The sequence below is a fragment of the Frankliniella occidentalis genome, unplaced genomic scaffold, assembly GCF_000697945.3.
Source record: "Frankliniella occidentalis isolate FOCC.00 unplaced genomic scaffold, Focc_3.1 Scaffold45, whole genome shotgun sequence".
NCBI classification, from domain to species: domain Eukaryota; kingdom Metazoa; phylum Arthropoda; class Insecta; order Thysanoptera; family Thripidae; genus Frankliniella; species Frankliniella occidentalis.
Genome location: NW_026267175.1, coordinates 815614 through 841732, shown reverse-complemented (window position 1 = coordinate 841732; position 26119 = coordinate 815614). Strand labels below are relative to the sequence as shown.

Genomic DNA, 26119 nt, shown 5'->3' with positions numbered 1-26119 from the left:
CAACAAACAAAACAATTTAGGAAAAAAAATACATTTCGTTCGTTTCCTAAAACGTAGTCGGGCTATCATATCGTAAATGTAGAAATTGACTCAATTTTTAATCATTTCTTCCAGAAAACAAACTTAAATGGGTATTTTATTTTGCATCAAAAGTACTGAATTGCAGCAGTTGTTAAGTTGGCAGTGCGAAGATCGTGGGTTTTTGACCTGCGCGGGGACCGGGACAGGTATTGATTGATTAGAAGTATACAGAGGAAATGTAAGTGAACTGCCTATCCTCAGAAAGTGTGCTCTTAGGTCAAGACTAAGATGTCTTGGGCATAGTCGCACATCTTTCCTTGGTAGAGACTTGGAGAAGGAACTACTATTTCGTATGTTGCTGTCTTTTTTAATTTTCTTTATTAGTCAATGAAATCTCACAAAATATTATAACGAAATCATTACACAACAAGTAGGCATGTTCGTTCATGCTTCAATTATTCACAAGCCAAACTGCAGCCCTCAAATCAGATCAAAAAATGAGGCGCAGGTTAAATAAATTAGAAGAAAAATAATAACTAGATACAAATATGAATTAGGTAGTATACAACAAACTCAACTTCACAGGCCAATTCACCAAGTAACAGAATCATCAACAGTGAAATTGCAAAGTTAAGCTACTTTATTTCAGAGGCTAGCTCAATAACAGTTGATATTGAAACATCACAAACAGTACAATTTGATTGCACATCAACTTTATCAACAACTTTCAAAAAATCTATGTGATAGCTAATAAAAGTATGATGATGCAGCAAATTATCACACATTAACAGTGTTCTTAAACTTTTTTCCCCATAGTTGATGAGTTATTTTTTTGGTGTGAACCATTTTAATATGATCATGGGATCATTATGGACTTAAAACATTGTCATTCTGAAAACCAGTGACACAAGATAGTTGAGGTAAATCTGTCAAAGTGGAATGATAGAGCTAACACAAAGTGTTGAAAGAGCTAACACAAAGTGTTGAAATAAATTTTTATGATTGAGTTCAATGGATGCTTTCAATACAAATATACAATGTCAGAAAAAAATAGAAAATAGAAAGAAATTTAGGCAAATTTACTACTAGTTTCCAAGTACATGACCTGGTCCCCAGCTATGCCTTCCTCCTGCCGCAGGAGCAGCCCCTTCAGCTGGTCTACGATTAGCCGGGGGTGCGCCAAATACAAGACCCATGTTTCGTTGATTGGGAAAATACTTATACCTGTACAACAAGAAAAATTGAATTAAAATACAGAAGTAAAGAATTCAACGTTAAAGAACTTCATCTTTTTTTTAAACAAAATACTTATGTATCACTCGAGGCTTATAATTAAAATTTAACTTACAGGAATTGAGGAGTGGAAAGGAAGCTGGGTCCACCCATTTCTTGTGGTAGTTGGAATGTAAGGAAAAAGTATAGATGACCCACAAGGATTCCCACAAGCTCCAAGATTCCTCTAAAAATTTAAGATTAGATATAATTTTGAGTGTCAATAGTATGATATGATAATTATAGCAAGCAGCTAAAGGTAACAGGAAACAAATTTGTATCACCTACCCGCCAGATATGATGAGATTAAAAGCAAAGAGAACCCAAGGAAGGTACATTGCTTTGAATTGAGTTCCAAACCAGAAGCTTACAATAACATTCCTGTTTAGTTGACACCAAATATATAGTACACTTAAAACCATTGGATCCATTAAGAACTGAAACAACAAGGTACATTTAGTAAAGAATTGATAAGTTCCCAGTTACAGAAAATATTTGAATGGTTACTAACTGGTATTTCGCCGATCAATCCAACAATGACACAACATATCCAGTTAAAGAGAAGCATAAAACAGTAGTCTGCTGGCCTTCCCTGATACAAACCTAAATACAAGAAAAAAGAGAGAGTTAGGGAATATTAAACTCTGCCTTTAAATAAATTGTAAGTTTGAGTTTTCACCTTCTTCTAGCTTCAATGAATAGTTGTACAGGAAGTAACAATTTATCATAAAGTGAAATCCTGTTGCCGGAGACAAAGGATAATAAAACAGAGCAGTTGCTGGTCTCCATATCTGAAACCAACAAAAACCACCCAAAATTATTGTTCAATACATATTCTTTAGTTAGACTATCAATTTCACATCCATTTTGTGCAAACCTGGAAGTATTTGACGAACGGTTCATAGAGAAGAATCAGCTGATGAGCTTTAAGTAAACCAAATCGCCCAAGAATTGAAAAGCTAAGTGTTAATCCAAGCCAGTAACGAGTGAATGTTGGAAGTCCTTTAAACCACTGTGCTATATCGCTCATTTTTCAATCTGCAACAACAAAACAAAAATTGTCATTAACATTTAAAAGGTGACAAGAAGCAAACTTGTACAAAATAAAAATAACAAAGATGGGGGTGCCAGAACACTGTTGTTTCTCAGCACACAACTGTAACATCACTCATGAGGTCCTCATCCAACAGTTCCAATGGTTATCAAAACGGTTAAAGCAAAGTAAGGGGGACACTCTTTCAATAAGAATTAGGAACCGACATGAAAAGTCATCCTTTCTAACCAATGAAGTCAAACCGCTAACATAAAAAAGTAAAACCAGAAAACTTAGAAATACATATTTATTTAAAAATTAGCTGCTCCTAAGCTTAAGTATTTGTTCTTCAACAGTAGAACTTTTGCTGATCGCTCTAGTTCTAATTCTAAAAAAAAAAATTCTAACCTTCTCTAGGCCACGAACACAACACCAAGCAGCCGCTCTCCACCACTAGATGACGATGAAAACAGCAAATGCTATTGCTGTTATTCGCAGGCAGGCAGATATTCGCAGCGTGAAGCTGGCTGGCTAGAACGCCTCGTGAGGTAGGCCACCCATTCGACAGCTCGATTGTTTAGCAGACAAAGCAGACACAGCGTGTAGAGACCGACGCAATCTTTCTAGCTCACGCTTTTCGGGCATTATTAAAATTAATACAAATTTGAAGTGATTTTATGACTTCTGCATTTTTGGAACACTGCCACACTTAATTTTAGTCAAATAGCGTTGAAAATGAAGCAACGGAAGAGGTTAAGTAGAAAAGGAAAAGATGGCGTGGTCTCGGCTGCTAAACAAATGAATGTTTGTTATGTTCCTACCCCCACCACCGGCCCCAGCGGCTATCTTCTTCTTGTTCAATTCAATATTTTTATTCGTTCAGTCTATGGGCCACTTCGCATCAAATTATCAGTAAACCTGTAGGATATTCAATTAGTAAGTGCATTCTTCCGGTGGCTGGGTTCCGAAGAACCGTTCCTTGCACAGGGGAAATATAACCTTAACTGACTCTGAATTAAAACATATTTATTTTAAACACATTATCCATATTTTATTTTAAGTCTTATTCAGTCTACAAAGATGTGATAATTTTTTGACACTCCCTTTCCCATATAATAGTGATAACGTTATGAATCATTGTCAAAGTGCTGCCTCATATCTCTTTTTTTTGTTTTCCATTAACAGGTCTCAGTGCTAAAGAGTGTAGCTCGTGATGGATCCCTGTACACCAGCAGCAACAAGTGGCCAGGAACAAGCCGCCCTTTCACTAACACCAGACGTCATTCTGAAACTCATTCAGAATTCTGAGCGAAGCAGTCAGGGGGCCTTGCGAGAAAGGTAAGCCTTTTTTTTTTACCTGTCATACCTTTCTCTCTTTAATCTACCATTCTCATTTCCTTCTCAGGCATCCATTGTGTATTAATGTGAGTGCTGATGATATGATTGAGGTCGGGTCTGCAGTCGTTAAGTATTTAATGTCCTCATCAGATACAATGGTAGAACGGAATCCCATAGCGCTATTGTCAAATTTGAAACCAATGCTTGAGGAATGTTTTTCTGTTGGAATATCATGGTTCATATCTGAACTCATGAAAAGGAATGGATCGCAATCATCTGTCGAGTGCCATCAGGTATGACTTATGCCCATTTATCATGAAATTGTCTCCTTTTAGTTATTCTGTTGCAAAATTCCATACTCTCTCCCTGTCATGTGTCGTCAATGTCTCACATCACAATGTAATGAATTTTAATCATATGATTCTACATCCCATTTAGGATTCCTTACTAGATGAAGTGGATGAATTCAGTAATATTGTCAAGAAGGAGGTTGTTCAGGAAGGTGAAGGACAAGACCATACTGCATCAGACTCTACGGACGAAAGCAGTGATGATGGGGTAATGGAAGAAATACCTGATTGTCCTACACGAGGAGACCCTCGTTTCAGAACAAAAAGGGTCCCACCACACATCTTGTACACTGTTAGGGGTGTTCGTTGCCAAATTTGCGGGATTCTTATCAAGGCCTCAAATGCTGTAGATAAGTTAGTGAAACACACAAAAGAAGAGCACCCGAAAAAAGCAACGGTTTCTTTTCTAAAGCAGGTACGTCAGAGAAATGCCTTTGACAAGGTGATTGGGGAAGGGATTCGGTACTGCACTTGCAAACGTTGCCAATTATTTGGTATGGCCAGATTTCATGAAGGGTTTTGGCAAAGGGCTGGTTGCTAGGTTGCTAGACTCATCATATTGAAATCTTATTAGTTCCAGAGACACTGTTTAACATTGCCAATTATGTTTCTTGATTTTGCCTGAACAATGATTTGCAAGGCATGTGGCATGTCATGTGGTATGTTGTGGAAGAATGGTTCCAAAATAAAAATCAATTTGGGAGTAAAAATAAAAGATATTTGTCAGTACGGATCCACAGTTCTTTATTTTTGTTAGCATGCAAACAGTGCTAAACGAATCATTCACAAATAAGTCCAGCGTTTGTTTCCAGAAAATAGAGCTGGCAACAGTTTGACTCACCTTTCTCAATGAAATCAAAGGATTAATCAAAACAAGGATTTCAATGAACTTAACCACAAATCAAACATTTAAAAATCATGATAGGGTTGGTACATTTAAACTGCCAGGGAAAAGTAATTGTAAGATTCACAGCTGTATTAAGTACATTTTTCTAAATTACAAAATACCACACAGTCACACAAAGTGGAAACTGGAAACAAGGAAGATGCAAGAAACGGGGGAGAGGGTGGGGAAGGGGGTTCGAACATAGGGCTAATGGAAAAACTTAAATTTATCTATAATGGAATGACTATACCTTGGAATGACAAGAAAAAATGAAACTAACATGAGATTGGTTTAATTTTCAGAGCTCTTTTTCACACTGTTAAGACAGCATGGCTGAAAAGTACAATAATATACCAGTAAATTTCAGGGCAATGATGACAACAAATAAGAGGTAAAACTTAGTAATAAAGAAAATGTGCTTGTTGCTAAGGAGACCAGTCAGCATGAGATCAAAATGTGGCATTTCTGTCTCACTGTACACCTAAAAAGCACTTTTAGGTTTCATGTCGACCTAATATCCTGTGGCAAAAGGCACATTTAAAAAAAAAACAAAGACACATTTAGATCTTTTGCTTGAAAAAAAAAAGTTAACATACCCTCTTTGCGTAATTACCCTCATGAATTTTTGCTACTTTACATCAGGCAAAATTTCAAGAAGCAAACACTACCTAACACACTACATATACAGTAAAGTAGTCTGTTGGGTAGGGTTTGCGGTTTAAGAGCTTTCCAAACTACTTAACGGGAGTATATTATTTCATGGTGTCATCTGGGAAAATTCCTATATACTCCCTCTTTCTTAAGGCCTTAAGAGAAGATTATGAAGTTGTAGTTAAATGCCACAGGCACTGGGAAAATACAAAATTTCACACCAATTTCATACAGTTAGTAGTAGTTCAAACATACAAATTACTGTAGAAACTACTAATATATACACACATTGATGTTTTATTATCACAGCACACTTAAATAATTGACAAAAAAAGTGCAAACAATGTGTAACAATTTACCTAGACGTTATCATGATAGGCTGTACAGCAAATTCATCCTATACATATTTCTTATAGTCACACCATCCCACTATCTTTGGTCACACCTCTTGTAAGCCACACAACTAATTTAGTGTAAACAAGTGTCAACAGGAGTTTTACCAAATAGACAATGTGACCCAGCAGCAAAAGTCAAAATGGCAACTCCGCATTCCCTACCATTTAGAACTCAAACTAAGGGATTTGACTTGAATTTAATTCATAATAAAAATACTTAAGAACAACTAAAATTATGACATTTCTTTAACTTAGCGTGCTGTATGCTGGTGTATGGCTACTATAGCAGATACGTAACTTTACAGAGTTGCCATGATGACTATGACCGTTGGGTCACATCCTCTATTCCTTTAAAATTCCTCCCTCCCCCAGGAAAGAGTAAGATACAACAACAAAAAAGGGGTTTTTCTTTTAAAACTTAACATTTGAGTCATACTTCAACGATAAAAAAAATTAAAATCCAGAAACAGAATTGTCAAAAAAAAAAAAAAAAACTATTTATAAAAAGTACAAATGTCTATGTTTTAATTTTTTTTAAAGAGGGGAGTACAGTCTTATATGGGGTATTCGAAGAAAACGATGACACACAGCCCCTATGATCAATTGAAATAATTCAGATTGCACGAACCCTTTGCCGCATAAGACCCAATTCGTAAGCAATCATTCAATGTTGCCATAAATTAATTTACCATAAGAATTTGTTCATGATGAACTACATTTTGAATAGAAGTCTCTCAATGCACTTTAGACTGTAATTTGGTCCCACTTAATAACATCACCAATGTGAAATAAGGCACTGATGTAAAATACATGGCGAAATAAGGGTTGTTGGGTCTTTTGGTCAGATACACCTTAAGTAATTGAAAGAATAAGTTTGGACCTAAAAGATAAATATATCAGACTCTGAGAAAAAAAAAATCTTTCATTTCATTGTGAGTACATTTCCATCATCTTCTATTGAATCAAATCTCTAACATTAATTGAAAATGCACATTCCATTGTGCTATAACATGCACAATTTACTTCAATCCAATCAGCAGATAGAGACTTCCAGAACTCAACAACACAACACAAAGAAAGGAAAACAAGTCACAAGTTTCTATAAAATAATTCATCACACACACAAAAATAAGACAATTTGGTAGACGATACACAATGCACGTAACTACAGCATTCCTTTCTTTGTTTTCAAAAATACAAAGTGTAATTTGTGACAGGTTACACCATTAGACCAAGACAAATTTCCAAACTTAACAATCATTGAAGTATATTAGGGTGAAGTGTACAGCAGTATTCACATCACAAAAGCACATAGAATAGAATTTATACAAGTTTTAACAAAATATGAATAACACAATGCATTGACACACATTTCATAAATTACAATAAATTTCACATGAATGCTATGCAAAAATCCTGAGTTAATATCTATAAAAAGTTCCCCCATTCCATACCCAAACACCAACAAAAACTATATGTGTCCCACATTGCAGACATCAACATTTGAAATAGGTATAATCAAAGTCATACTTAGTATTTCAAATATTTATAGCAATAGTTAAAAATCAAGTTCAAACTCTCCCCAGCACAAACTACCTAAAATATGGTAAAATATTAATGAAAATCGAGCTTTGTATTATAAGCTATGGTGAAAACTCAACTTAAGCTGTTCACCTACTCACATTGGTTGTCATAATCAAAACTGGGTAACATAACAGGAACAATAGTTAAACCTCCTGAAAATTTTTAAGTCTTTGAATAGACGTCAGATAAGCATCCAAATTAATTTATAGAAGTCAGTCACATAAGAATGAAGTCTTGGTTTATACAATTGGGAAACAGGAACCACTCTGACACTATGTGATTAGAAATAAAGTATTGCAGGCAGAAAGACTTCTAGAGCTGGCGTATGTACTAACTAAAGGTGCCCCCTCAATTAAATTTCACATTAAAATAATGAAGGGAGTACCTCCAGAGGGGGTACCCCTAGAACTTTCCCCAAAACCTAGGAAGTCAGATGGAATTTCTCTTTTTTCAAAATGTCAGACACAACCAGAAAGTTCTAAATTTGATGACTTATCTAGATTTCTTTGACTACTTCAACAATCAGTGTTTGTATACTCTATAACTTGGTCAATTTTTGTTATTACCCTGTTGAGTTTAGTTCTGACCCATCAAAAATGGGACAATCCAGTACAATTTTTTTTTTAAGAAATTAACTTAGTAAAATACATGAGTCATTTCCCTCAAACAATTTTCTAGACTTACCATGTAGTGTGAAATTGTTTTACCTAAGATAAAATTACATATAACACAAATAAAATAGACTATATGTTCACATTCTCATCCAGGTGTGGTGCATTCACCATAGTAACAAGAGATCACAAGTAAACATGGTGGGAAAGAAAAAAAAAACTCATAAAAAAAACTTTCAGTAAAACTTTGAAATTATCAACAATTGCTAAAGTGACTGAAAATGACTAAATCTGGTAAGGTGCGACTAATCTTGCAACACCTTGTGCACACATAAACAATCAAAGGTATACAAAGATAAAAATATCTACACTTTCATAAACATATTAGAAATATAACTACCAAATACTATGGCATAACACAGAACACAAAATAAAATGGAATATATTGACTAAACAACAACTTGAACATGAAATGACAAGAATGATAGAGATACAATGATTATGCTTATGTTCAGAGAATTCTTACAAACACACACGCACACACACACACGTCAACAATGTCGTTCAAGACCAACAAAAATCATAGTTTTCCAATACATAAAGATGGACGAACAACACACAACCAAAGGCAAATTGTGTGCTACCTCTCTGAAAATTTGGTCCCAGCAAATGTCTATAAAAAAGAGCAACAATACTCTTTTCTTTGGTCTTCATAAATAAAACACAGAATTTAAGTAATGGTGTTTTCAATACTACTTTATCATAAATAAAGAATTATATTATGCTTCCCCCATAGGTCCTTCAGTAAGGTAAATCACTCATTAAGGTTAACAACAGATCAAATGATTGGATCACATTTAAGTAGATTCAGTCATATGATACTACCACAATACTACTAGTCGAGGAGTGTTTGGTCTTTTCCGGAAGAGGATTGACCACACATGCTGCCACGATGTAAAGGCCGATCCTGTAACAGTTACAATTTAATGGTCATAACAACAGACACATGCACAAACCAACGGAAAGATAGGAAGAAGATAAAGCAATGTCCTACCTCAGTAGCTAGTTGAAGAGGTGTTGCTTGGTGGTAGAAGTGTATTACACCAGGGTCACTAGGCAGCCAGTCCAAAGATTGTGTCTCCTCTGGAGTGAGAGGGTTTAGACGAGGGCAGTCAGAACCAGTAAACATTCGGAATAATGTGTGAATAGTCCGCCGCTGAGCCCTCTCCATGTGACAATGACTCCACCCCTGAAATGAACAATTGATAAGCAACAAATTCGACCGAACTACTTAATATTTGGCCAGAAGGCAAAATTGTGTAATATTCTGAACTCACTTTCATGTGCTCAGCATGCTGTCGCTCGGTAGAAAATGTTTTCAGGCACAGCAGACAATGATGCAGTTGCTGTGTATTCGGATGAACTGCTCTCAAGTGTTGCATAAATTCATTCTGGAAACAAATACAATGAAGCTTTAATGTAGACGAACTAAATTGCGAAAATCCCCGTTGTTTCCCGAGACAGGTTACGCGACGACGCGGCCTTTATGACTGAGCGCTACAGCCCCTATTGGTAAAGTTTTGCCATTTCACCCACAGAGTGCGAGTCGTGCCGGAGTACGCCGTAGCACATGGTTCCAGGAATAAAGGAGGCTGCGCATTGATGGCGCCTGCGACGTACTGGATAGACCAACCCGCGAAGCAGCAGCTGTGTGGAGCCGACGGCCCACCCCGAGGCCCAACGCCCCACCCGCCCTACCCCGCCCTGTGAGCAGGAGTGAGAACCCCAACAGCTCCCACCAATACAACACAGGCCCACGCAAAAACCCACGCCCGACAACATCCTCTCATAACACTACTTAAAGTTAAACTGCAAGAAGCGGCGTCGCCCCGGGGGTCGTACGCGACTCGAGAGCCAGCTGTTTTAAGAGTGAACCTGTAACACAGCTCACTCACCTGGGAGGCGAAGGCCTGATGGCAGCGCTGGCAGTGGTAGGGATGCAGTTTGATGTGATTTGCCTTCTCTTCGGCATCACCCAGGTCGGCGAGGCACGCCTCGCACTGGTGCACGCCGGCCGGCCGGGGCGAAGTGGTCGACGCCGCGGGCGGCTCCGGTTGCACAGGGGGCGGCGGCACGGGGCTCGGGCAGAGTCCACCAAGGCCTTCCAAGGTCGTCAAGGTTGTGTCCAGGCTCGGAGACGAGAGCGGCATGGGCGTGTCTTGGCCCGACGGGGTGGCCTGGGGCTCAGCCTGCCGCCAGCGCTTCACCAGCTCCATGACGTGGAGGGTGTCGCTGGCGCAGCTCGCCGCGTCCTCCGCGCGGTGCCTATCGCGGTAGCTCGGGTCCACGTCGTGACTGAGTGAAGACCACTTCTTGCGACGCTTTATCGGGCCGGATTCTTCCAGGCCATCGGTAACCTCCGTCCGGATCTGCAGCGAGTGCGGGCGCTCCCTGTTCCGCCCGCGGCTGCGATCTCGATCCCGGCCCCGCCCCCGCTCCCTGTCGCGCTCAGACCGGGACCGCTTGCGGGGTCCGGAGTGACGGCGGTGCGAGTCTCGGTGCTCGCGCCCGTGCCGCCGGTCCCGCGAGAAGTCCCGCTGGGCGGGCTTGGCCAACGCGTCCACGGCGGGGTCGCGCTGAAGGACCACGACGGGCTGCATGCTCCACGAGGCTGACTGCGGGGCGGCGAGGCGGCGCCGCGCCCAGGCCCCACCGCCGGGGTCATCGCCAGCCCCCGGCCTGGGACCCGGCGGCACGAACTGACGCTTGATGATCACCTTGGGAACCTCGGAGTCGTGCACGCCGGCCCCGGGAGAGCAGGGCCGCGCAGAGCTGGCCGGCGAGAGCTGGGAGTACCAACGCCGCCTGCCGTGGCCGCCATGGCTGCCGCGGCTGCCGCTGCGCCGCGACCCGCGCTTCGACCTCTCGGAATCAACATGATAACTCTTGAGAGCACCTTTCGTCTTGGGAACGATGCTGTCGTCCGTGGATGATCTGGAGGGGAAAAACGCACGGGGGTGAGAAAGGGAAACAAGGGGAACAGAAAAACGCTAGAGAATAGGCAAAAAGTGGGAGTTGCAATAGTAGGACGCTTACCTATTTGTCAAGTGCTCGTGCTCGCTTGGTCTCTTCAGGATGAGCTTGCTTACTTTGATGATAGGGCCGGGAACTGGACTTTTGGTGGGTGGGCCAGGTGTGCCGGGGAGGTGGTTGTTGTTCTCTTCGAGGGACGCGCATGAGTGGACGCTCCGGACTGACTCGGTGCTCTGGTCACGATCCACCACTTTCCAAGGGCCACTTCCACGCGCCCTTCCCCGTTGGCAGGAAGCGTCTGAAAACCCCGACGACGGCGACCTGGTCGGGCAATCGGTGGACCGGACAGCAACCTTGGCCGGGCCCAGCACCAGATTTTCACCAGCCATGAGGATACGGGCCAAGCTGAGGCTGCACCTGAGCTGCGGGCGCGCGTCACCCACCGCGTCACCCTCCGCGGCTACACCATGACCCTCCTCAATGTCTGACTCTTGAATGGGCTCCGTCTGGACCACCTCTTCCTGCAAGACTTCCTCTGTGGAGAAAACCTCCTCCACGTAGGGCCAGTTGTACAACGAATCCATGTGGACGGGCACCACGTCAGCACCGGCGCCAGTCCACTCGTTTAGGTCGTTAGCGACAGACCGAATGTCTGAGATCTCAATGCGATCAACGCACTCGGCCCCCACGACCATTGAATCCATCGCCTCCAGTTCCACATCGACAGTTTGACCTGCCTCCTCTTCGTTCGAGGGAAACTCCGCTTGGACGACTTGCATTTCTATTACTTCAGACTCTCCTTCAACCTCTTCGACGACCTCAAGCACCCCATCAACGACCTCGGCCACCCCTTCTCCGAACTCAGTCAACTCTTCAGTAACGTCGCCCCTTTCTTCGACGATCTGAGCCACCTCTTCAACGACCTCGGCTACTAACTCAACGATGGCCACGGGGACGTCTTCCACATCAAAGAGCCTCCGCTCCACGGCCTCCAACACCTCCTCCACGACACGGACCACCTCCTCTGTCACTGTGGCTGCGTCAGTCAGTTGCACTTCCCCCTCCGCTGCGACCTTGGGCTTCCCCTCTGCAGCGGCAGCCTCTGGGCTCTCCTCTCGGGGCGCTCTGTCCATGTCAGCCATCTCGGACGGGTAACAGCACATTTCTCTCTCAGAGCTGGAAGGCCTACTGGACGGTGTGCTGGATGGTCTGCTGGACGGTCTGCTGGACGGTCTGCTGGACGGTCTGCTGGACGGTCTGCTGGAAGGCCTGCTGGAAGGTCTGCTGGAAGGCCTGCTGGAAGGTCTGCTGGAAGGTCTGCTAGAGGGTCTGCTGGAGGGTCTGCTAGAAGGTCTGCTAGAGGGTCTGCTGGAGGGTCTGCTAGAAGGTCTGCTGGAGGGTCTGCTGGAAGGTCCGCTGGATGGCCTACTGGACGGCCTGCTGGACAGCCTGCTCGAAGGCCTACTGGACATCCTGCTCGAAGGCCTACTGGAAAGCCTGCTGGACAACCTGCTGCTCGCACTTGCACGTCGTCGCCGCTTGCTCGGCTTTCTTCTCGACATGTTGTTCCCAGAGCTGTCCCTGGATGCATCACTGTGGCTGCAGCGGCTGCTGCGGCTGCTACGGCTGCTGCGGCTGCTGCTGCTGCTCCCACTGTCGCTGGTGCTGGCGTCGGAGAGGGAGTCATCGGAGTCCCCGAGGTCGTCTGGCGAGCGGGTGCGTTTGGTTGGCATTTCCTTGCGTGGGGCCAACCCGACGTACATGGGGCTCACCTTCCAGCTACTCGCGGGCGCCGTGATCTGCTCCGCCGCCTCGGCCTCGCCGGTGGGCTCTGGGGACCGTGCCTCTAGAACTGCAGTCGAATCTCCTACTTCTGATACTATGCATGGTGAAACTAATGGCGAGATGATAGTTTGATTCGAGAGACTTGCCAAGATTTGGTCGTTGGATTCTGGTTGAAGGCAAGGCATTTCTCGATCAGAGTCAGAGTCTGTGGCAATGCTTGCAGCTTCCAGTACTGGGGCATCCAATGGGGGGAGCTCATCTTCACTGGAATCTTGAGAAGCCAACTGGCTTTGATCTGATGGTTTGGCTGAAGAGTCCCCATCATCAACTTGATAATTTTCAATTTGAGGAATTGCTGGCAAAATCATTGGTTTGGTGGATGCACTACTTTCTCTCACATTTAAGGACTTACTCTTCTTCACATTTGAAGAAGTGATCATCTTATCCTCCTCTTCACCAAATCCAATTGACTGCCACTCTGATGATAACTTGCACATAGTTTTACCAATCTCCAAGTGAACATCCCCAAAAGACCGAGTACAATTACTGTTTATCTCTTTGTTACGACACATTCTTGTTTTGTAGTCAATCTCTTTGTCATTAGGTAATATCTCACTGTCACAGGTTGTTGAAGCTTCTTCAGTAGCTAGACTTTTTAATGTGTCAGTGGATGACATAGTTTGTACATGGCTGGTACCTTCACTTCTGTGGTAACTATCTAGAACAGTACTGCACAAAGGAGTCTCAGTTTTGGTTTCACACAAGGTAGAACCTTGATCTTCTAAAATATTACTTAAAAAAATATTCTCCTCCTGTACACATGGCACATTTTCTCCTAGAATATCACAAACAATTTTCTTTTCTTCTTCAACAACAATAATTTCCTCTAAATTGGGAAATCCATCCAAACTTTCAGTCTTTTTCAGTTGGTTATCTTCTTCAGCAAAGGCAGACTCACCAATGCAAATAGATGAACACACTTCTTCAGACTCAATATTTTTCTTGGGACTCTCGCAGTTTTCAGTTTTTAATAGATTGTATGTATCTTGCTCATCCTGTTTGTTTATCAGGAAGCTTTTAACATTTTCTTTGGTGTCAGTCTCCCCAGGTTCAGGAATAGGGTGTTCTACTATGAGGCTTGGATCCTTTAAACTCTCATTACAGTACTGAAACTCTTCTTCAGTAACATTTACTGATACAGACGTTACCATATTATTGCTGTCAGAAGGATTACTTGAATCAGTAACAACTAATTTGTTAGTTTCTTCGCTTTTCGAAGTAGCTTCACTATCACGTGATAATGGTACTTCTTGAGCAGTATCAGAAATAGAGTTATGAGTGTCGCCAATTGCTTCAGTAAACAAGGCAGTTTCTCTAATTTCTTCTGGTTGAGGAAGAACTTTATTATTTAATAATGTCTTCATATGTATAGAGCTGTCAAAAGGCTCAGAAACAGACATTTCCCTTTCAATAAATTTTTTAACTATGGAAATATCACAAAAACAAAAAGGAGGGTCAGTTTTGTCAGGAAGATTACATTTTTCTTGAGCACTGTCTATTGATTTATCATCTAATTCAGCGTCAGGACAAGCCAGAACTTCTTTGGAACAGCTTGGTGAAGCATGACTATCTTCAAAGCTGTTAATGAGATCATTCTCTGTCCGGTCACAAGAATCAGAGATAACTACCCCTGTACTTGTTTTGGGGTTTTTTGCTTCAGAGGAACAACTCAGAAGCACAGATGATGATTCTCCAGACTCATTTGTACAGTCAACATTGACTGAATTTGCAATTTTTATGTTTTCAAACACACTGGAACCACTCTCAAGACTATCACATTCCTTTGATGTACTGCTATCTTTAGCAGTTTTTTTGCAATCAACACTCTCATTGTCATCCATAGATTGGCCTTTATTATAAAGACCTTTGTTAACAGAAGTAGGAAGTAAGGTATTGAATGTATGTACCCCAATCATACCAAGGGATTCTGCAGTTTTTGGAGGGTAGGTTTTAGACAAAATACATTCATCCCTACCTGGATTCATACTTGATGTGTGTGCACTTTCTTTTAGGCTTCTTGGTGAACATGATAATGCTGACAAACATTTCTGAACGTCCGTAGGGAAAGTAGCAGCATTACTTTCACCTTCATGCAGAACTTTCGAAACCTCTTCAACAACTTCCATTAGTGTTTGGCTCTCGTGTGAATCAGATTGACTTGTCTGCTCAAGAGGGCATAAACTGATTTTAATTTTTTGAGTTTGTGATGCTTTGCTTTTGAAACCAAACAATTTTTTGGGATCCTGTGGCTTGAAGCACTGCACCCCAATTGAAAATGAACCTGTATCATTGAATATCTTAGAAGTGGAACTAATGTTTTCATCTCTCCGCTCAAAACGTCTTTTTCGGCTTCTAGCCTTGAGAATGCGGTTTTTTATTGCAATGCACTCATCTGGAAGAGGAATTTGGGTTACATCAAAATTAGGCTCTTGAGGGTCAGGGAACGCTCTTTCTTCATCAGAAAGCGAGAAACTATCATCACTACTGCTCTGCGTGTCTTTATCGGCAGTACTTATTTCAAATTCGTCTTCTACCTGCACACCAACTTGCTTAGATTCAGAAATATCATTACAAGCAATAGATTCTTTGATTTCTAAAAGTGAAACATATGATTTTTCTGGTATTTGACCAGATGCAGCATGTGTGCTATCTTGCAGAGACTCGACTTCAGAGGTATTTAGGTCATTTGAACGTATAGGACCACTGAAAACTGGTGCTATTAACTCATCAGCATCCATGTTGTCTAGTCCTGTTTCAGATAGTGGATGTTTAGAATCATTTGCATCTTTATCGAGTAGTTCTGTTTCAGATGGTGGATGTTTAGAATCATTTGCATCCTTATCATCTGGTTCAGTTTCAGATGGTGGATGTTCAGAATCATTTGCATCATTTTCGTCTAGCTCTGCTTCAGATGGTGGATGTTTAGAATCATTTGCATCGTTTTCATCTAGTTCTGTTTCAGATGGTGGATGTTTAGAAACATTTGCATTGTTTTCATCTAGTTCTGTTTCAGATAGTGGATGTTTGGAATTATTTCCATCCTTATCCTTATCGACTAGTTCTGTTTCAGATATTGGATGTTTTGAAATATCTTCTGATGAAATTGAATCGGGTAACTCATCACAATGCAAGTTTATAAGTGGATTTTTCTGAATCACAATTTCATCGCTCTCATGTCTGAGTAAAGCCGTCTCTCTTTGCAGATCACTTTCAATAGTAATAGTTGCTTCTTCTACTGCTTCTTTCTCTCTTTGTAAGTCACTTTCAGTAGTAATATTTACTTCTTCTACTACTTCTCTTTTGTCTTTCTGCAATGGTTCCAAATTTTTCAAATCAGATTGAGACTGATCCTCTCTATAAGGATCTGGAGAGAAACAAGGAAATTCGGGAACCTCTGTTGTTGTAAGCTCATCCATCCTAATGGGCTCACTTTCACTTCTATCACTGTTAGAATGTGCACAACTTGAAGTGTTAAAAGTATCAGTTAACAACACTAAATTTTCACTTTCCCTTAAAGATGTATTACTGTTAGATGACATGTCATTTACACCTGTGGACTCTTGGGTGGATTTGACTGCTTCCTCAGATTCACAACTAGAAGTGTTATCTCTAGACATACTGTGGGTATCTAAGCCCACTGCAGGGTTTTCTTCATTGGCAAGCAAAGTTTCTCCTTTGGCTTTTACAGCGGTGTTAATTTCATTTATCAAGTTTTCATTACTTTCATGAGAATTTGGAGAGGAACTTTTCAAGTTTCCCGTTCCTCCTTCTTTAGAGAGTTCTTTAATGACTGTATAAGACGTTTCTTTTTCCTTTAAATCTACCTTTTCTTTTTGACTGCTTAAGTCAAGAGGAGGAGCAATGAAAGAATTGCTAATTGCATCTGCAGTAGGCTTTTCTATTTCTCCACTGATTGCAGACTGACCTACAGGTATAGATGAAAGTGTCATGTTTGTATCTGCAGGCTCACTTAATGTATGGGCATATAGCACACACTCAAGTTTTGAAGAAGTATTTTGGGAACTATGTTGTGTTGGTGAACTCTTACCTGCCTCTAAACAAGACTTAAATAAGACTGGAGATATTTCAGAATGGATGTCTTCTACATAGTTTTCATCACATGTGGAGGTTTTCTGAACAATGGAAGAATGTTCTACAGACCCACTCTGTATTGAAATTGGTTCATTTTCCTGAACAGAAAATTGTTGCCCTCTGGCCTGATCCAATTGGAATTCTGTGTCAAAGTTTTCATGACATTGCCTGTGGTCAGGCAGAATCCTCTCTGCACAAACAGTGTTTTCTTGAGGAGCCCAATTTTTTGGTGTAACAGTGTGAGCATCTGTACTGATTTCATTTTCCTCAGGGTTTTGTAGAGGTTCTTTCAATACATCTGTAACATTAGATAAGTTTCCATCTAGCTCACTTTTTTCACATGTAGAAGTAGCACTTTCTTGGGTGGCTGAAGTATCCTCAGACGCTGTAGAGAGAGCTACTGGCATATTGTTTTTAGGTTCCACACTGACATTTTCTAAAGTTCCCATGTTATCACGGAATGGTTCCACATTTGAAGTTGTACCAATATCCACTTCTTTAATCTTACAAGCTACAACTTCACTATCACTAATAGATGTTAAAGTATCCAAAGAATTTAGATTTTGAGCCTTTTCATCAGAGTTTAACACTGGCAAATCCTGATATGTCTTTTCCTCCTCTGCAGATGCAAGAGCGTTATTCAACCCATTGTGATCAGCAGTCGGCAATGTATTCACATTATCATTAGTGAATGAATCTGGTATAGGTTCAGAGATGTCAAAATCCTTACAAAAATCTACCTGTTGTGATTCATCCACTTTCTCATGTTCACTTTCATCAGGTAGACAGTGCACTTTTTGATCATCAGATTGATGGTCTTTTTCTAACAGAAGTTTGGTTTCTGGGAAGGATACATCTTTCCTAGACACTGTTAAAACATTTTCTGTGAGATCTTGCTCACTTTCACCCAACTCTTGCACAGGCTCATCTAGTGTTTGAACACTCTCATTAGGTGTTTGATTTTTGTCTTCTAGCACATTTTGTTGATCACTTTCTGGATATGTCTCTTCTCTCTCTGCTACGTTACCTTCATCACCAGCAAGAACTGGCACTAAACAATTTTCTGAACTTTCAGGTTCTAGCCTTGAGTTTATCCCTTCAGAATAATTGATGTTAACATTGTCAGGACTTTGAACCTTTTCAGAGATTTTTCCGCATTCATTTGATGTCTCAGATTGACTGGAGTACTGATGAGTTTGACAGCTGGTGTTTACAGATACATCTTTGTGAGAAAAGTTTTCGTCTGAGCACTGAATACTTGCATTACAATTGTCCTCCTTGGGTAGAGAATCTTCCAATGTCTTCTGACCTTTCATATGACGATGTTTGCTATGCATTTTCTTGCGTGATGGTAGATGTGAATCCAAGGTATCATTGCTAGCATAGTCTGACAAGGTAGAATCCATTGTACTTGTGTTTACTTCAGTTGGTGTTCCAACTTCTGAATCTGAGACAGAACAAATGTACTCAGAATCAGACCAACTTGAGCTCATTGGTGAGCATACCCTGGTTAGACGAATGCTTGGTAGCCTTTTGATAACTCCATTCTTCTTGGATGATTTTTCCCTGAGCCGAGAGAGGAGGATCTTTGGGATATTTCCTGGTGATGTGTCCACAATTCTAGATAAATATTGGTCCTCAGTTCCTGTTCCAACACTTCTATTTCTTTCTACACTTTTCTTTGGAGATAACAGTTCCTCCTTGCTGGATGGTACTTTGCTGGAATCCTCAACATTTGAGCAAGGCTGAACCACTTTCACTGCAGCATCAAAAGGTAGTTCATTTTCAGCTACGGTTTTAGATATTTTGTCAGCATAATCTGTTTCTGTTGAGTTAACCTGCAATGCTACATCAGAGCTGTTGTTTCTAGTTCTAAAATTTACAGTTTCTATTTTACTGTTTTCATTGTCAATTGCAATATCCTGAGAAGAACTCCTGAGAACATTAGCAGCACTAATTTGGCTAGATGTACAGGAAATATCAGAAGTTTGATTACATATAACAACCTTTGTACTAGTTTCTTCATTAGTTTCAGCCACAGAATTACTGATCAAGGAGGAGTTTACATTTTGTTCTTTGATATCAGTGTTTGGAAGAATTGGTCCTATGAGGAAATCAGCATCAATTTCAGTTTGTACACTTGAATTTTCAATGCAGGATGATTCAGTCTGTTTGAAAGGCAGTCTCTCGTCAAGCTCCTTGCACAAAGATTCATCAACAGAACTCTTATGAATTTCATCTTGAAGACATTGAACAGATGTCTGTACATAAGTTTCATTTTGAATCTCATCTTGAATACAGCGCACTGATGTCTGCACAAAAGTATCATTAAATATAGATGGATCTATCTTCCTTCGACCACGAGTTTCCTCAGTTTGAGTATCCCTGTGGGTTAGGAAAACAGTTGGTGATGTGCTCTTGTCAAATTTTGTGCTGTCAGACTTTTGACTCTCAAAGCTGCATTTAACAGAGGTTGTGCTTTTATCCACCTTTCTCTGACTAGCAGGCAATTCTTTGACAGTTTCAAAACTTGAAAAGTTTCTTGGTTCCCAATCATGAGGAGATTTCATGGTACTTGAATTATTAGAACAGGAATTCTTTGCATTCTCACTGATTTGAGCAAATGCCCATTTTGAGCGTTCTACTGCTTGGTCACTTTCTAATGTTGAACATGAAGATGAGTTTTTGGGATTCATATTTGTCGCATCTTGTGAATGGGAATCAAAACTGTCTTGAATATCCTGATCTGGACTGTTAAGCTTACGTTTACGAAATGCTCTAAGTGATGCTTTTCTTTTACTTTCAGTGCTTGCATCAGATAAAGCAGGGGATGGAGCAATCTTTGGCTGAGAATTTAATGGAATTCTGGTGACATCAGGGCAAGGGGTTTCTGGCTCGTCAAATAAGAGAGGCATACTTCTTTTCATTGCATCTTCTGTTGAAGCTGGTACGGTATCAGCCTCCCCCTTATCATTCAAATATTGCTGTGTTGAACTAAAGCCAGGATGTTCCTTATTTGTTTGGATAACTGAAGGAGGGTCATCAGTTGGTGGAAATTTCACAAAGGGAGTGTTCACAGTTGTGCTTGCAAACTTGAGAGAAACAGCAGGAGAGGTGGGAGAGAGCATTCCAAATCCTGAGGCATCCATGAGTGATGGTCTGATGGTATCATCCATTTGCGTTGATAAAGGACTACTCAAACCAACTGCAGTTCCAGGTACAGGTGTGCTAAGAGGCAAGTTGGTTTGCACCAAGTTATGTTCTTGTGAAGCAGGTGGTGTAGGAAGAGCTGCATTTAGAAGCATGTCCAAGCTGCGAGCACCACTCTGACCAGTTGGACTGACAACAGGTGAGGACACAGTAGTGGAATTGCTACCTGAACTTGTACCACAGGCACTGTCCAGAAGGTTTTGAAGGACACCCTGAGCTGTGTCAGAAGACGTGTTGAACATTCCATCCTCTGTACATGAAAGAAGCCCCTCAGCTCCAGAGACTTGGTTAAGATTGATGCCTGGGTACATGGTGAGCAAGTTGGCAGCCTCTTCCCTTGGGAGTGACCGGCAATCAAGTACTACTAAAGCCCCTTCTTCTGTCATATCAAGAGGCTGCTCCAAATTTTCAGTTGTTTCTCCTTCATCCACGCAAGGTCTTGGTGTACCAACATCAGCATCTTCATTCCAATGAGAAAAAAACTGCCGGACATCAAGACAATTACGAAGAGATTGACTAGACGCACCGCTTTCTTTTCTGTTCTCGTCATCAGAAACAAGCAAAGATTCTGGCTGCTGAGACTGCTGTTGCTGCTGTTGAGAACAAGGATTCACTAAATGGGGACTGTGAATACTGTTATGAGGGCTAGAGACGATAGGGCTGTGTTGCGAGCTTGACATTGGGCTCGACATCATCTGAGGCTGTTGCATGGACTGATGAGGAGCTGAATGCTGTGGATTCATCATTTGAGTTCTTAAATGAGAGTTGTGCATATCAAGTTGTTGCTGTTGATGATATGCAACAGGCATGGCATTTCCTTTTGGTATGGGGCCTCCAGTACCAGTTTGTCTGACTCCAGGCCCTTGCATCATAGCGTGGGGACCCAAATGACATGGGTCAAGGCCCAACATGTTTGTATTACTTGTGATATGACTTTGCTTGTTCATTTGCCTTGGCAAGAACATTTGCGATTGAGGATTAGGCATCCATGTATGTCCAGACATTTGAATGTGGCTTCCATGATCCATTTGTCCTGATTTAGACCACATGATACCATCAGGGTACATTTCGGGTTCCCCAGCTTTGTTGCAAGGCTGAAAGGCAGAAGCAGCACTCCTGTGTGAGGGTAGCATCTGATGAGGTGGAAATGGTAGGAATGGACCTGCATTTTTGTTCCAGTTGCTGTGATTGTATGAAGGGGCTTGTCTTGCTGTGAAAGCACTTCGACGGTCTCCCTCCATAGACGCTGGCATAGGTCCCTTCCGCAACATTTCTTGTGAATTGCAGAATTGAGGATGCTGGTGTTGTGGAAAAATTGCTTCATGGTATCCTGGTATATGGTTTCGAACACCAGGATGTCTAGTATCTTGGTAGCCAGGTAATCGATGTGCATCACGTTCTTTCTGAACTAATTGGCACAGCAGCTGATGAGAATGTTGGTGTTGGTGTTGCAGAAGAGATGACTGTTGCTGGTGAACATGTTGATGAACTACTTGATGCTGGTGAGAAGTTGAATTTCTTGCTTCCATTCCTGCAACACTTGTATGCCTAATGATGCTACTTGAAACGTTTCCCCTGACATTATCACTGTACATCATTGAAGGGGCATCTCTCTGGAACTGACCACTAGGTACATTTGTATACGGCCCTTCACTTGACCATGACTGCTTTCTGGGTATTGAATGACCGTGGGAACTATGGCTCCCATGTGTACCATGGACCATACTGTGGCTGTTTCCTTCCAAATCAAAGTAAGGAGTCGGATAGGGCACAAATGCACCATTTGTAACAGCAGCTGGATATCTTGTACGGGATCGATTGTTCTGCCAAGCACCTGCAGCTGCGGCAGCAGCTACAGCGGCGCTACGTGTTGGTGGAGGCGATGATGACCTCATCAAATCCTTGCTCGTTATCGGTTCAGAGTCCTTTTGAGGCACCTGCACAAAAATAATTACAATATAAAGAGGGTATAAGATACACTAAGCAGGGAAGCGAAAAATACTGAATGAATTAGATTCAAACTTGTTACTTTCATTTCCAAATCAATGACAGCACAAAAATTATGATTAAAATTAAAATGACAATTACTGAGTCCTGTACTGACTTGAAAAATGAATATCTTATCTGATTGGAAGCAGAGTACAATGCTATTGAGGAATAGTGAAGAACATACCTGTGGTATGGAATATGCATAGGAATCCATTCCAGCATTTCCTGTATGGTGATGAAATGAAGTTCCGTGATAGTGAGTGGTTGCCGAAGAGTGGGATGCATGTGCTGGCTGGGTCTGACCTGGGTGGACCCCGTGTGGTGAGCCATGGGTTGTAGAGCCTGATGGGTGCATGTTCCATGAAGACAGGCCCGGTGCAGATGTTGAGGACATTTTTTCAGTTTCATCAACATTTTGAGGGTATGAGTCAACATTATGATCTCCATAGCAACCTGTTGGGTCTCTGTAGCTGAACATCTCCTGCTTCCAATTTTTTCTAAAAAAATCAAAAAATCAAAATACAGTAAATTAATACAAAAAACAGAAATGTAATACTGGAGCAGGTGACACTTTTACTGATAGAAAAATACAACCATCATGCCTGTTGATATGAAAACATGCAGAAAAAAAGTTGCTCAATTATAAAGTTTTGAATTATAAAACTATATTGGAAGTTCAATAGAATGCAGATTCGAGTGAAGTTAAACCACATGAATTCGAACAATGAGGGGGAGAAGCAGAAAGTGCGTCTTCTGCTACCATAGAAACAGTTGATAGAAGACTGCCAACAAATTATTTTCCCAATGTTTTTTTTCATTAGAACAGACAATTATTTGGGAAAATAACATGGCGAAACACAAAAATTATTATCATTTCCCGACAAATTAATGTTGCAATTACGAACAAAACCTCAAATGACAATAGTTTTGGTCATCAATCCAAGGTTATGAATGGACAAGGCCTACATTTTTGCAAAGTAAACGCGAGTTTGCATGGAATCTCGAGAGTCAAGCACTAATGACACTTGATATGACGATGGAAGAAGAAGCATGAATTTCTGAGGAAAATATCATAAACTTACTTAGGTACGTCACAAGTGATTCACATTTTAATTCACTTGAGCGATGACTTGCCTCACGAATTCCAACACATTTCGGCCATTTTGAAAACAACATTACTTCTACGACGTTTTCAGTTTGTTGTCTTTTAGTCTTCTTCCCCGCATGGTTTTGAACCGGTGCAAACTTTAAGAAAACACGAATGAAAAACCGGAAGATGACCCATTATTGCGAATAAAGGGGGCTGAAAAAGATTACGTATTCTTCAACATTAAATCTGGAGATGTTTCTTCTGTGTTTCTCCAATCAACCGACATCCTTAAAATCGGCTTCAGAGATGTGTGCGGGAAAAAATATTTGTAAGGTTGGTATTAGCAAAGAATAAATAATAGCTACTGCTACTGCGACTACAACAACTACAACAGCGAGTGGAGCAGACGACCCACGGTAAACATGGCTGCAAACAAGCCGAAAGACTGGGACAATCTTGAGATAAAAACGCGCAGCATCGAGAGGACCCTGCTGCCCCTCGTCAAACAGGTAAGCCGCGACGATCTGAACAAACTGCGCCCATATGTGCCGCATCTTGGCTCGACGCTCTACATCTGCTGTCGTAGAATATGTGCTCCAATTTCCCAGTCCCAGCCGCGCACACCCCCGAGTTAAAATTAGTCGCAAATCTCTCCAGTTGAATGACCTCCCCAACTGCCAACTTCGTTGGTGACGGGGGTTATCTACTGGCTGTCATGACGCCCGGGCCTAAAGCTTCGGCAGCGCTGACTTGCTGCCCGGAGCAGGTTAAGTACCTTGGAACCATTGATGGGACTTTGGGAATCTGCTCATTGATTTGCCTTTCACGCTCAGTATGTGTCGGGCCAGTTGCTTGTTGTGTTCAAGTCTGCTAATTTGTAGAGACCGTTTACCTATGCAACAAAGTACATCTTACACAGATCATGATGTAATGAAATGTAGCTCGTGACCAGTCAACTGTTGCTTCTATCCATGTGCAGATGTGACATTATGGGCTATAGCCGCTTCCCTTTTGTGATACTGTAACCTTATTGTTTAGGGGGTTATATCTGAGTGGGTTTCTACCTGTTTATGGCCATTCCGTTGAAAATATAACTATGAAATTTATTTTTCATATCAATTGCCTATAATATATATGAAGAAAAACATTACTATCATTGTTTTTTCTAATAATATTTAAATGTCCTTTATTTTTATGTTTGATCTAATTGATCGTTTCTTGCTTGAAGGATGTCAGTGTGTCAAGGCAGAGATACAAAATGTTAAAAAGGTATTCTGGTTCAAGTTTTTCTAGTGATGCTTATTTAGAATTCTCGTCTAGTTTCATCTTCTTTATTGTGTTTAGCAATGCACTTACGCACAAGGTATAAACACTCACTGTACATTTAATAATAATGTTTCTGGCAAATTTTCACTTGATATGTTGGGTATCAATAGTGATGAGTAATACTTCTTTACAAAGGTTTTTTGATAATTACTGTGGTTAGTTTCACATTTAAACTCTTTCAAGTAAGTGTGTGCGCGCACACACACTCACAATCCTTCTAGTTACTGCATTTTTGGAAAATCTAACAGATTGCATGTGGTTTGTAAACTTCAAATATGTAAGTATTATACCCAGGTTATCTTTTGAAGAAGTTGATCTGGTGATGTAGGTGACATATCTAATAGTTTAAATATATACTTAAAAAGTTACAATTTTACAAAATTTATGCTCTTGCCTGTATTAGGTACATTAGGCTATTTTGTGGCTATTTTACCATCTTCTGCAACCCTGTATTGCACTTAGACAAAATATTACAGAAAAAGAGAATAGTCTTGAAAAGGTATGATCTTATGCTCTGAAGCTATACAGCACTTTCATTGACTCAAAATTGGTTGCATGTTGTAGACTATATTCACTCTGCAGAATGTTTCTGCGATATTAAGTAGGGTAGGGTCACCAAGGATTCATTTTGTTGCATGTTTTTTTCGTTTTCTTTTACAATTTTATCATTTGACTATTTGTATTTCACCTAGCAAACGCGTTTTTTTTTTCTCTCGGGTGAGTTAAAGAAACGACCTACTCCGTGTCATACAAATTTGCCGAGCGTTTGAGTGGAGTGGAAGAGACTACTCCCCCCGTGGCCCGGGCCCGGCCTACAGCCTGGCTGGGCCTAGCCCACCGGCAGTTGATCGCAATCTCACGCTAGCATCGGTCGGGATGAGATGTTCCGCTCAACCAAAAAATGCTTTGTTGTCCTCCCTCTGGTTTTAGTTGTGTGCCACAGCACGAGTTCTAAATCGAGCTATTACAGGCGACCTCGTGCCACGCCAAGTCCACTTTAAAAAACCGAAAAAACAACAACATAATTTTAACTTTTACAAGAGTTTTATTTTGAAAACTTCTGTTTGAAGTAATAAAAACGGCGTGTACCAAGCCACGGTGGGCGAGGGGATGGGAAGTAGACTTGAATAGGAGAGCAGGAGTGGGGGGAGCAGCGCCCCCGGCGCGCTGCCAAGCCCGGGGCCTGCCTGCCTGGAACATGAATGGCGGTGTTACATGGAGCACATTAATGTCTTTCATACGAGGCAAGAAGCCAGCTCAAATTACTAGTTAGTGCGAAACGGGCCGAAGCGGTGTTGCTCCTGCAGTCGGGTCAGTGTCGGACTATATACCGAAAACGTAAGAAAAGAGAAGCAGAAGTCGACAGAAATTATTTCCAGGCGTGTGACACTGT

General features: G+C 41.3%; 4 protein-coding genes across 5 annotated transcripts in view; 2 read left to right on the top strand and 2 right to left on the bottom strand.

Moving 5' to 3' along the window:
• Positions 1-367: 367 nt before the first annotated feature.
• On the bottom strand, positions 368-2891 carry LOC113217872 (derlin-1). The gene is made up of 7 exons (XM_026437952.2): positions 2735-2891; positions 2171-2331; positions 1973-2084; positions 1805-1896; positions 1582-1730; positions 1370-1480; positions 368-1245 (listed from the first exon to the last, which is right to left on the bottom strand). The coding sequence occupies exons 2-7, from the start codon at positions 2321-2323 to the stop codon at positions 1107-1109; spliced, it is 756 nt and encodes a 251-aa protein (XP_026293737.1). The 5' UTR covers positions 2324-2331; positions 2735-2891; the 3' UTR covers positions 368-1106.
• A 14-nt stretch (positions 2892-2905) lies between these two features.
• Positions 2906-4747, top strand: LOC113217851 (uncharacterized). 2 transcript variants are annotated; one of them, XM_026437932.2, is made up of 4 exons: positions 2906-3078; positions 3512-3664; positions 3732-3957; positions 4103-4747. In XM_026437932.2, exons 2-4 carry the CDS (start codon positions 3540-3542, stop codon positions 4553-4555), a joined length of 804 nt encoding a protein of 267 aa, XP_026293717.2. In that variant the 5' UTR covers positions 2906-3078; positions 3512-3539; the 3' UTR covers positions 4556-4747. The 2 variants fall into 2 exon arrangements, with proteins under 2 accessions (XP_026293717.2, XP_026293709.2); XM_026437924.2 differs by lacking the exon at positions 2906-3078 and adding an exon at positions 3116-3262.
• A 711-nt stretch (positions 4748-5458) lies between these two features.
• Positions 5459-23539, bottom strand: LOC113217841 (uncharacterized). The gene is made up of 7 exons (XM_026437912.2): positions 23393-23539; positions 22495-22807; positions 11238-22258; positions 10097-11135; positions 9479-9592; positions 9196-9390; positions 5459-9108 (listed from the first exon to the last, which is right to left on the bottom strand). Exons 2-7 carry the CDS (start codon positions 22786-22788, stop codon positions 9037-9039), a joined length of 12735 nt encoding a protein of 4244 aa, XP_026293697.2. The 5' UTR covers positions 22789-22807; positions 23393-23539; the 3' UTR covers positions 5459-9036.
• Positions 23540-23641: 102 nt separating this feature from the next.
• Positions 23642-26119, top strand: part of LOC113215044 (alpha-catulin) — a 70219-nt gene continuing 67741 nt past the window's right edge. The window contains exon 1 of the mRNA XM_052266997.1: positions 23642-23909. Coding sequence (XP_052122957.1) covers positions 23823-23909 — 87 coding nt within the window. The 5' untranslated portion in view covers positions 23642-23822. The remainder of the gene's footprint in view (positions 23910-26119) is intronic.